The 12217-nt window shown below is 35.4% G+C and overlaps 1 protein-coding gene across 1 annotated transcript; it reads left to right on the top strand.

Annotated features, from left to right (window-relative positions):
* Window positions 1-5096: 5096 nt before the first annotated feature.
* Window positions 5097-9747, top strand: LOC149800112 (uncharacterized). The gene is made up of 4 exons (XM_089959700.1): window positions 5097-5437; window positions 6472-6508; window positions 8398-8481; window positions 9206-9747. Exons 1-4 carry the CDS (start codon window positions 5141-5143, stop codon window positions 9631-9633), a joined length of 846 nt encoding a protein of 281 aa, XP_089815826.1. The 5' UTR covers window positions 5097-5140; the 3' UTR covers window positions 9634-9747.
* The last annotated feature ends 2470 nt before the right edge of the window (window positions 9748-12217 follow it).

The following is a 12217-nucleotide window of genomic DNA, read 5'->3' as shown; positions in this document are numbered from 1 at the left end:
TTTCAGTCTTTGGATGGCTTGACATTATTGCCCAGCATATCTACCTAGATATCGTAACAAGGAAGTAGGGAAGGTACAGATGCAAATAACAAAGAAAGATAGAAGCATAGAATGGCATAATATACATATCTCTCACGTAAATTCATCGTGGCATGTTGCAAAGTAGAATAATGCGCGTATATCATGCATTTTATTTGCTTGTTTTGGTATACATCTACATTTTACTCACAAACGAGAATGAGGCCTTATGTTTCAAGCAATACGTTTTGATAATGGAATTGTTTTAGATAGAAATTAATTTTTGATAACAAAGGATTACGCTGATGAATGAGCTTGTTAACTGTTATCTATTTCAGACATTGTTTAGTATTTGAGGAAATAAACTGGAAACCTTGACTGCAGCACTCAAATACGAATTTTCTTTTTTATGAAACACAAGTCAAGTATACTAGCTACACTGTATGTTGTATCATGTGCTGCAAAATGGCGTTGAACTTACAAAACCAATTTTTCCGTCCCCCATCTCTCTCTCTCTGATTTCGATGATCCCAAAATGTATGTCTTATTTAATTGTTCTGCTGCTCTTTGTTTTTAGCATTTAAAGAATCAAATCATACATGACTGAAGTATAGTGGAACGTCATTTTCGCTTCGTCTTTTCTAGGGTCTGCATTTGTTTACGTCAGTAGACGTTTCTGGGTATTGAAAAAGGTTATTTATTATATCTGCCATATTCTCGTTTACATTCAAGAGTGGTGGAACACAACACTTGGTTATAGGACGTTTTGTCACGTTCGTTACCACCATATTCCTTTAACAGAAACAAGCCATCGCATGATTTATGTGCAGATCTGTGATTCTTTGTGCAAACCATTCAATGCATCAATTCTTTGTTTACGATCCAGCCGTAAGGTATCTGTATTTTTCGTCCGTCATGGGGATGACGTCAACATGAAGGTCTCTGATGCAGAATGACTTCATAAAGAATAAGACCCCCCCCCCCCCCAGTAAACTAGATTTTTTCCGTATACAACATCTTTAGGTGAATACATTTATCAGAATATAAAGTAGAGTACCTGGTTCATTACGATAGAGATATTTCAACATCTTGCAATTTCACAATGCGCTTGATCAAGCATCAAAAACAGAAATATCCCCATTACATTATAGCGACTCTGCATTAAAAAAATCTTTCAGTTTTTCTACGTAATGATATGTTTGACCCCCTGAATAAGTATTGAAAAATTCCGTTCAGCGGAATCAGAAAAATAAGAGGGAACATACCGACCATGCAAATCAGGGATTGAAATCACTAGTCACGATAAGCAATGCAGCTGGTTTACATAGACGGTACCCGTGCGTTCCCTCCTTCTTCTTTGATACAGCAATATTAACATGTCAATGCTGTGCTTATTGGGGGTTAGAACATATAAACTCCCAAAGAATGGTTTATATTAAAATTATTTCAGGAATGGATGTTAGGATCCTTACGTGGATCTAAAGATTTAATTCCCTTAAGGGTTTTGTTGTTTTCCACATATTACGCCACATATTTATCTAAATCGGCTCAACCAATTTTTTCGAACCTTATCCCACATTTGGAGGCGATTTAGAAACATATAAAGAGGTGTTGAAATCAATACCCTCCAAGAAGAAGCTTAGTCTGAAGAAGATATTGATATGATCGTCCCCTATAGACCTTCTTTACATAGCTGGGACCCATAAGGGTCCTCTTAATTTGTTGATTTCTCATCGAAGAATGTTGCCATACCTCGTCTGGGGATCTAACATATCCATGGTTATATAATTTCAATAAAATCGATCTGTTTAAAAATCCCTTAAGGGGTGATGTTAGGGTCCATATATGGACGTAAGATTTAATTAACACAAGGCGTTTGTTATACCGATTATAATTCTCTGATTCCACTGAGGAATTTCGTCAACACTTCGTTTAGGAGTATAAAATATCCCGCAATGTACACCTTTATAGAGGGTCCGTGACAAAAGTTATTTGTGGAGGGAATGTTAGGGTGCATATGTGGGCGTAAGGTTTCCATATAGTTAGCCCCCTATTTCTCGAAATATATTCGCGGAATTTACTCTAACCTTTTCCTAGAAACTGTCGAAGAGGGATTTCAATCAAAGTAAGGGTTCGGTCGGTGCAAATTGTTCATAGAGTCGATCCAGTATACACTTGTTTTACATACCCAATATCGATAAGGACTCGCCTATTTCTCTGATTTCCATCGGTGAACTTTTTCAATACCTTTTCTGTGAGTTGAACATAATCCTATAGATAACATCGCAAAGAAGGGATTATGTCAACATTATCTGAGGAGAGAATATTAGGGTTCATATGTAGGCATGAGATGTAACCCCCTTACGAGTTCTTTTACTGCCCCATATATCTACCCCCTATTTCTCAAAATGGGTTGCACAAATTTTCTCTGAACTGTTGCTACAGTTAGAGTAGATCCCTAAGAAGAGGCTGTTGAAATGTAAAAATAAAAAGGTTCTCACTGCTTCTTTTTCATAATGCCTGTACCCAAACGGGTCCTCGTATACCCATGCATTTTCTCGACAAATGTTCTCAGTAGTTCTTGTTGGGGATGAAAACATAATACAAATAAAAAAGAATGATCGTTGTCAAAGTTTTTATTCCAGGATGGGATTTGTATGATCTATATATGGGCTTTGGATGTAAACTATTATTGGCTTTGCTATTGTTCACTAAACATGTTTCTAATATTGGAGCAAATCTCTAATTAGAAACGTCAAAGGGGGGTGGGTGCTAGTATTTTTAACGTAGCTTTACAATTTTCTCAGTCGTGTCGTTGCATTGTCTGCAGTGTGGCAGTTTATAGTGATGTCTAGCACTGGGGCATCATGCCGCAGACATGTAGCATGATGTCCCACCCAGTCACATTATCCTGACACCAGGCCGACCAGTCCTAACACTAACCTCTTAATGGTGAGCGTCAAGCGAGGCAGCTGCTGGTACAATTTTAATAAGTCTTTGGTATGACTCAGCTGGGGTTCGAACCCATGACCTCCCGCATCTGAGGCGGAGCTCAAAGAGGCATTGAAATCAAATTTTGTTTACAGCAGGGTTGCACAGTAGAGTAATGCCTTAATAGAATAGACCTACTCTTTCTTTGGGTCGAATATGTCCCAAGATATAAGATCTCAAAAAACGGTAGTTTTCAAAATCATTTCAAGAAGGAATGCTTGGGTAAGTATGCAGACCGAATAAACTTTCTCTTCCTAGGCTTTTATTCCTACCATATATTTAGCTCAATATTTCGACAAAATAGTCTCGAAACCTTTCTAGATGTTGGTGCTGATCTCTAACTTGAATATACCTAAAAGGGCTTGAAATTAAAAAAAATTCTAAGCAGAGATTCGCGAAGTGCAAAGTTTTTATAAAACTGGTCTTCTCTGTACCGGTTTTACATCACTGCTACCCACAAAAGCTCTCCTATTTCTCCGATTCCTGTCGACGAATGTTTAAAAATACTTATTCTCGGGAACGAATATAACCTCTGGATACAAACTCTCAAAGAAGGATACATGTTAAAATATTTGTGGAGGATATGTTTGGACCCATATCTGGACGATGCATGTAATCTCCTAAACTGCCATTGTTATACAAACCATATATTTAGTCAAATAGGTCTTGAAATCATCTCAGCAATTTTCTCTAAACGTATGCTGCTGTTTTAGCAGATCCCTAACTAGAACATTCAGAAAAGCGGTTCGGATATAAATGAGTTACGTCGGGTCTCACATCATTAAAAATGCTTGATATATTATGTAATGTATACATCCAGCTTTATACAGCCCATACCGATAACAAGTCCTATCTGTCCGATTGGGCCCGACAAATTATTTCGTCTCAACATATCTACGTGGACCCTAGCTACGAATGGCTTGAAGAGGGTTAAAATTTGATTTTGTATTTTTTAAATCGGGAATAAGTAATTTTGGTCACTTATTTTTGTATTGAATTAAAAACATTGTAACGGCCGAGCTAGGTCCTGATAATACTACATAGGAGTACGGCACCAGGGATGAGGATGCTTCTTATCAGCTGACTAAGAAGGGGGAGAATGGAGTAAACTCAAACTCTTGATTTCTTTTCAACCATAACACAAGAGGATTCATTTATTAAGACACAGTGAATCTAAAGTCAGTTCATAACCATGACAGTCTTGTTGTTTTTATACTAAGCCGAAATACTATAATTGTCTTGCGGTACAGTATGATATATGATAATTTCACACAAGGTTAGGGTACAAATTACCACTATACTATTAGTTCATTATATTATTACTTCTTTACAAATGAAACATCAGAGGCTATAAACACATTGAGTATGTATTGTACAGTCTTAAACGGTTAACTAGAAATAGCCATTAATCAAATTATCAAGGATGCCAGCCGCCGGCATGATACTCCCTATTTTCGCTATCACAAAAACATATAGACTATACCAACTAACTATTAATCGACGAAGTAAACGAAACAAAGGATTCCCGAAAATATTAATGTCAATTCATTTGAGAAATTCACTGCTAATGCACTGATTTAAAAAAAAACTCTAGACCGAATTGGGCGGCTTGTATGAATAGTGTTTACCGTATACACGCATGCACACCTCACTCCCTAAATGCAGGTTATTACAACATGGTATAAGAAACTTAACTTTATGTTCTATTGTGGTCCTAATATTGGCTGCGGCGCACACCGGATTCAGTATTGTGTGAACTTGTAACGGTAACATTTTAAATAGACGTGCTTTGGCAGGCTAAACTGCACTTTTCAAAACCGAAGTATCTATTCTTCAAACCATAGTAGTATCTGATTGGATGCTTCGAGCAAAATGGGAGGTCAGGTATCTATGAATTTGTATCGAAAAAAATTAGGGCAATGTCTTGTAACATCTGCTGACTACGAGAGAGAGAGAGAGAGAGAGAGAGAGAGAGAACTCGATCTTTGGATTGGAAATTTGTTAGTTACACGTAATTTACCAGGAAACAATGCTGACATGCTTCTTTCCACGAACTACAAATAAACTTCCTTGAACAGAAATGTTAATAATATAGGAAGGTAGAAACATACTCCTGTTACATTCATACACCATGTCTTGCTCCGTTGTCCCCGCTAAAAACATCTCTTTACTAAAGTATTTGGTCTTCTTGCTCCTGTTTTTATCACTTCTGTTAAGTCTGGTTTTAGCAGTAATCACAATTTTCAGGATTCGTCCTACAGAACAGACATTAATAGCGGATCTCCAGCTTTGTGTTACATGTCGACAAATAGAACTAAATCCAAATGAGGACATTTGGATATTCTCGAACTTGTCCATCGTGAGGGACGGGTCATCAGTACTCTGTTGCTTGAGCAAGTTTGCAGACATCACAGAAATAGTGGCCAGGGTAAGATTATTATTTGCTTACAATACAAAAGTAGCTATAAACATTCGAGACAGCAAGGAGGGGACTATCTGAGGTAGAAGTACTTGTGTTTTTGATACAAATGTTAGTGGTGGTGGTGGATGTAATTGTGCCGATGACTGTCCTGGGTGTGTTTGCACATTACCCAGGAAGGGAGATATCCTCTCTCTCCCTTTCTCCCTCAGTCTTATTCTATGTGTTTACACAAACACATGTAACAATGTATCTCAATTTTACAGAACGTATCTGCTAGGAATTCAAATATTTTGCAAGAAGTGGTAAAAGGAATATACATGTAAAAAACACCATTGTAGTAGTCATTCAGATTCGTTGCATAAATGTACAGTTATTCTCTAAATCAGTGCTGTCCAACCTTTTTGACACCATTGGCCACTGAAAAATGTTTTTCTTGAAGCTGAGGGCCGCACCAGAAAACTGAAAAGCAATGCCTCTATAGCTGCTCGAGCTCTGGCGGGCAATTTAAAATCAGCCCGTGGGCCTCGGGTTGGACAGCACTGCTTTAAATGAATATAAACATATCTATGTTATATCAATGTGGTGAAAATATATTAGTGATTTAATCAGTTCGCTAGCAAAACTCTTAAAATAATTGTTAAATCGCTGTGATTACACAAACAGTGCTTGTTATGCCATAAGATATGTTGTGTACACGAGGTTTTCTACTAAGTATAGCATTAACTAGATCGTACTAATGATCTTGGAGGATACCATATGATGAAGTCACCATGTAGTGTTAAAGATCAGCTTCGGCAAAGTCCAAAGGTGAAAAATCGTGTTAGCCTTTTTCCATCGCATCAAGAGTACGTTTCTTTATGTTTAGCATTCAGTGGCATAACATTGAGTTGAATACTTTACTAAAGAGAAGATGCTGTAAGAATGTCAAACTTGATAAATCCGGTTGTCTCACAAATGTGATGATGACTTACAAAGTAGTACTATGATTTTTCAAAAATATTATTGGAGAGTAGCAGTTATTTCCATCCTCCTTTTTGCAGATGGTGGAAAGAAAAAGAAGACTTAAACTAAGTGAAGGTAGGAGATAATTAATTGTTATAGTTTTAACATAGTTACACTAGAACAAATCAATTAAGTAGGACGTGAATATTCATTGGGTCACTATATTGTGATGCATTGCTATTATATGTATCCTACAGTTTGTTCATGAGAAGAGAGTGCTATCTTTATGACATTTATGTCGATGAGAAAAATAAATCAAAATTGCATGATGATGCAATAATATGCAGAGCAAAACATTTTCTCTAAATTGTATTCTGGCATTTTCTTTTATTTCAAAGGAGAGTCTTAAGTTTAGGCTTATCCTAATTTATATAAAATTTAGTTCTTGTGTTTCTTTATCGGCATGTTAAAGACCATTCAGAAATTACTGGCTCACAATCAACAGAGACAGTTAGTAAAAAGGATGCACAAGGGGTATTTGAAACGTTCTGATTATTGCGCTGCACAACAAGGTTCTTTTTAAGTGACCAGTACGTCAGTGAATACCATTAAAGTATTCTCCATGCATTTCTACCCAATTCACAGCCTGATTATCCAACTATAAAATACCATTCTGCATTTACTCTTTGGTATGCTGTTCATACACTGGAAAACTGAACGGCATGGCGGCTTTCAAATCGTTTGCCACTCAGCAAATCTTTGACAACGGTATTCGACTAAAAATCACCTGGAGCTCACCCAGTACTTTATGAAGGAAGTGGGAAAGTTTGGATGTTGTACTCTTTCAGGAAGTCTGTCTAAACGGCGGAGTTAAGCGGCCTTGATATCAGAGAGTACCTAAGTGCATCCGGATAATACATTATGCACTTTTGCTCAGTATCGTAGAACTGTTTCTCCGTTTCCGAATTTTTTTTTCCTCACTGTCATTTACCTATATTACGTTACACAATGTATCTGCAGGTGTCTGTGTGCTGTACATCTATATTAGGTTACACAATGTATCTGCAGGTGTCTGTGTGCTGTACATCTATATTACGTTACACAATGTATCTGCAGGTGTCTGTGTGCTGTACATCTATATTAGGTTACACAATGTATTTGCAGGTGTCTGTGTGCTGTACATGCAGAAGTAGAACATGTTATAGAAAGATCTTTTGCTTATTGGTTGTAATTAAATTCATTTACAGGTTTAAAGAAACAACAACTTTTTAGTAAAATATTGAGAACTTTCAAACAAAGATTGTTTAATTTAATCCGGTAGTATGATTTATATTATAAAAAATGACTTTAATTATATTTGATGAATACTTCGTTAAGTGGAGATTTTGATTAGAACAGGTAATTAGCTATGTAGAAACTAACTGTAGCGTAATTGTTCTATAAATGTGGAAGTTCGGTGTGTTCCGATTAATAGGTTTTGAAAACTTGACACTTCGACAAAAGTATGTAAACGAAATACATAGAAATACATATACACCGAAAATGACAAACAATATCAAGCTTTTCCAACACATGAGTAGCAATTGGATATAATGCTATATAGAAATACATGCATTCTTCAAATAAATGATAGGCAAGTTGTCTAGATGTTTTATGTTTTTATCACCAGTCTTCTTATTATGTGTTTCCATCTCCAAACTAACAAGTGAAACTTTATCAAGCACTGGAATAGTGCATCGTCAAATATCTCAGAGTTAATGGTATTTGCATGAGCCTTGTATCTACTGTAGGAATGCAATTCCGTGTGGACGAATACCATCTTTGTTTTAATATCACTACGACGCTTTCAAGTATTTCTATACATGTATTTAAAATTGTAGCTATTATTTAAACGAATATTTTAGCAGTTGTTGTTGCCCTTGTTGTTGTTGTTGTTGTTGTTGTGTGTGTGTGTATTCCATCATCCAGTTTGCAAAACTGAAAAAGAGATTCACCAACTTAGTGTCATCACACTATGATTGCAGGTTATGTGAAAGATCTTCCAATTATCTGCGGGCCAGCTGACAATAACAAAGGAAATACTAAGCTTGTTGGCATATTACCAATAGGTAATTACTCTTTGTTTTCATTTCTGGTGTGTATATTATATTTTCTACCTTGTTTATGTGTTGTCAAACGGTTAGGAACATTTTCCATACGCGTACGTCGGTATAATGTGCCTAATAGCGTGTGACGTATTGCAAGGAATTTTTGTTTTCATTATTAATAGGAAATAACTCCCTTCTAGTTTTATGAAATTGTACTTCAAAGTAATTCTTGGCATTTTGTCATAGAATTCCAAAGACATTTTGGACCTTTATACCTATTTTAAACACAGCATATACTTTTAAATTTTAAATGTTCATAACACACATTACTAAGTAAATACTAGCCGACAAAAGTAAAGAAGAAACAAATGCACTACCAACAAATCAATACACTTATTTTAATTAAATTAATAATTGATTTCACAACTCACGAATTAATTTTTAATGGATTTATTAAAAAAAGAGCGCAGGACCATTTAGTATCACACATTCGCTGCCTCTCTCCCTCAGAGCATGCGCCAATGATTCGTTATATATGTTGCTCCGACTATCTGTCAGTATGTCTGCTCATCTGTTGGTCTTATCTAACAGTCCATAGATCAGTCTATAAATCTGTATATATATATATATATATATATATATATATATATATATATATATATATATATATATATATATACATGTATATAACTGATAGATTACAAATTTATTATTAGCTCAATTATCTATTTTATCTTTTTTCCAGCACAAAATAAGTCCGATCAGTACATGGCTAAAGTCCAGTGGAACATGCATTCATCTGCATCATTTATAGGGTCTACACTCACATATGTCAACGGAAGCTTACAAATTTTGGAAAGTGCTTTTTATTACATCTATAGCAACCTAGTGTACAGCCAAGAGTGGAAGAATAATACAGAAGAGTTTGGGACGTTTTGCCACGTTCTCTACCGTCATATTCCTATGACGGAAACAAAATATGACACGATTCTTATGCAGAGTTGTAATTCTCTGTGTAAGCCATCCAGTGTTCACACGAAATGTGTAGTCTCAAGTCATATGGAATCCGTATTTTTTTTGAAGAAAGGAGAAGAAGTCTACATTAAAATCTCCGATCCTGAAAGGCTTAACGAAAACGAAAGAAACAATATATTTGGTTTATTCCGTGCGTAATTTTTTTGAATATATTGTATGATAACAAAAGCAGGCAAATTTGGTTTCAGAGAAATTCCTAAAGATTGTGTTCCTCATTTTGTTTGTTCCAGCTGAATACAGATTACGAAACTAGTTTTGGCTTCAGTTTATGACGACATTTACTTCAATATTTCGAAAAAGGAAAACGGGTTTAGTTTGTCTATTCCCGGGAGTGCATCTAGTTTATATTTTTGAATCGAAATATCTTTGCAGCTCTTTCGTCTTATTCTGCACGTCTATTGTGTCCCATGTTTCGTGTTTTGATGTACGAAAGAGTGTTAATGCATTCTATCTCTTCTCTCTTATATCAATCTCTAATATCTTCACCGATCGATCTATTTATACCACTAATTAGGGATATAAACTGTATTTAGAACATGTTTAATTAGGTTTCTGTATAAAATAAAGAAACTCATTACTCAAAAGTCCATAATAAAGTGGCGAAGCGGACACGTACCCCAAATATCAAAAGTTGAACCCATGCGGACATCTGTGAGGAAAAATGATACTTCGTCTCCTTTTGTTCCAATGAACCGTAGTATAGAAGCAACTGTAATAATATAAATGAGAAAATTATATTATAGCATTCTATTATCCAGAAAGGCGTTTCTTCAGAATTAACAGCTAAACGTTTTCACGTTATACGTCTTGGTTTAGTGAACGCTCATTAATGCTATGTATATAAAATTAAAAACAATAAGAAGCTCAAGAAGAAATTATGAAAAATCACCCGACAAATTTTCACAGCGAATAAAGTAATCAAGAGTTTAAAAGAACAACGTTTGGTGACATGCATGGACACTAAAAGAACCTTGATTGATTTGAATTATGCAGTGTGTCGTATAAATAGAATAACCGTGAAACGTAAATATGTGATACTGTTGGGTAAAGAAACATAATCGTCAAAGGAGTGGACACCATTCAATTTAGAATATAAATAATTTTTTTCTCTTCAAAGTTGTTTACCTTATTAAAATAATTAAGTAACATATGTAAATGCTTATCATGTACCCAAGACAAAAAATGGCCTTTCCTGGTAAATAGCAAATTATTACAAATGTTATTTTAGGCGTTTAATTTAGTGCCTGTTAGTTGATATTTGTTTCACTTTGTTTGTAAAAGACAGCATACAACAATTTTCAAAGAAGCATAAAACATATTAAGGAAACAGTATAATACTCCCTTTTATGTTTTTTAACTATCAAAGATCAAATAATTAAAATATAAAGCACCGTAGTTTCTTGCAAATGAAGAAAGGTTAATGGAATGGTTACCAATATTGACTGTTTAAAGATGCTTTAATCATGTTTCGTTTCCGAGAAATTGGTTGCCATATTAACTGTAACAGGCTGTAACAAATTAGAAAGATAACATTTATACAGTTTGGTAAAATTGTCAACTAAGCATACCTCCAAAATATGGATGAAGTCAACCAGGTACAAAAGCAACACCCCAACCCCCACAAAAAAACAAACAAACAAACAAAATCAACTCTTATTTAAATTTGTTTTCCCCATTTAACACATATTAATACAAATTTGATATTCTATACACACTGCAGTCTTATGTCGGATTCTCTAAAGAGGCGGTAATTTGTATTATACATGGTATATCTGTTTAGTAAACAAGGATAAATTCAATAGGATTGTTTCCTCCCACACTGTCAATATGTATTCAATATTATTGCAATAAAGTTGTGTGATTAATCTCTTGCTTAAGTGGTTTAGAGCTTTTGCAGCCTCAAATAATCTAACTAATGCATCTACCTAATGTCTCAAAAAGTGAAAAGTGTGTCACACCGAGTTGTTCCCACGTGGCATATTATCAGCAACCAGGACCTTTTTTTAAAAAAAATATTCCACCGCGTTTCTTTCCTAAAACTTGAATGTAGCTTGTTTTCTCTGTATATAAAAAATATTTCTAAGAATCAAAGGTAACCGTTTTCTATTTTCTGTATCCAAAGCTCGGCACGCTTCAGTGAAGTTACAGTACTCAGATATTGTATATTTATTAGTCCTGTGCAGTGTACCGTTCAATAATACATTTTTCTGCTATACAATTTTAGTAATATGTATCAAGGTTTCCGTGGAAAATAATTTCGCTTGCGCCTATGCTATGACATACATTGTATATCCTCTTAATAATCGAGTGCAGCGGCTAACACCATACACCCTGATAAGATGTTTTTCCCTCAAAATGTATCCCTGTGTCGCAGAGTTTAACAGCAATAAGATTTTCCTCAAAATGTATCCGTTTGTCGCAGAGTGTTACATCAATAAGATACTGTATGGTGACACCGAATATAGAATAGTAACTGGTTATGTAAATTAAATCAATGACAATATGCAAGCAGCAGGGAAGTTCTACAGACCAGACGTTCCAGACCAAATAAACCTTCCTACGAGAACTTTCTCCGTAGAAGCCTCAGAAAGCCAAAATAAACCTTCCTACGAAAATTAATTTGCGTAAAATCCCCGCCGAGTGCAATTTTTGTGTGCATTCGGGCAAGTAAAAAAGGAAGATTTTCTGGGGGGGGGGGGGGGGTCCGGGGGTATTTTTTTTG

This window comes from Sinohyriopsis cumingii, chromosome 5 (genome assembly GCF_028554795.1).
Source record: "Sinohyriopsis cumingii isolate HCF-2022 chromosome 5, ASM2855479v2, whole genome shotgun sequence".
Lineage (NCBI taxonomy): Eukaryota > Metazoa > Mollusca > Bivalvia > Unionida > Unionidae > Sinohyriopsis > Sinohyriopsis cumingii.
Note: the sequence above shows the minus strand (reverse complement) of the source record. Positions and strands in the feature narration are given on the sequence as shown.

Excerpts from the sequence above, each read along its gene's own strand:
- LOC149800112 (XM_089959700.1), top strand. The coding sequence starts at position 5,141 with ATGTCTTGCTCCGTTGTCCCCGCTAAAAACATCTCTTTACTAAAGTAT. Across the intron at positions 6,509-8,397 it reads AAGACTTAAACTAAGTGAAG|GTTATGTGAAAGATCTTCCA; the intron begins GTAGGAGATAAT and ends CTATGATTGCAG. Across the intron at positions 8,482-9,205 it reads TGTTGGCATATTACCAATAG|CACAAAATAAGTCCGATCAG; the intron begins GTAATTACTCTT and ends TCTTTTTTCCAG.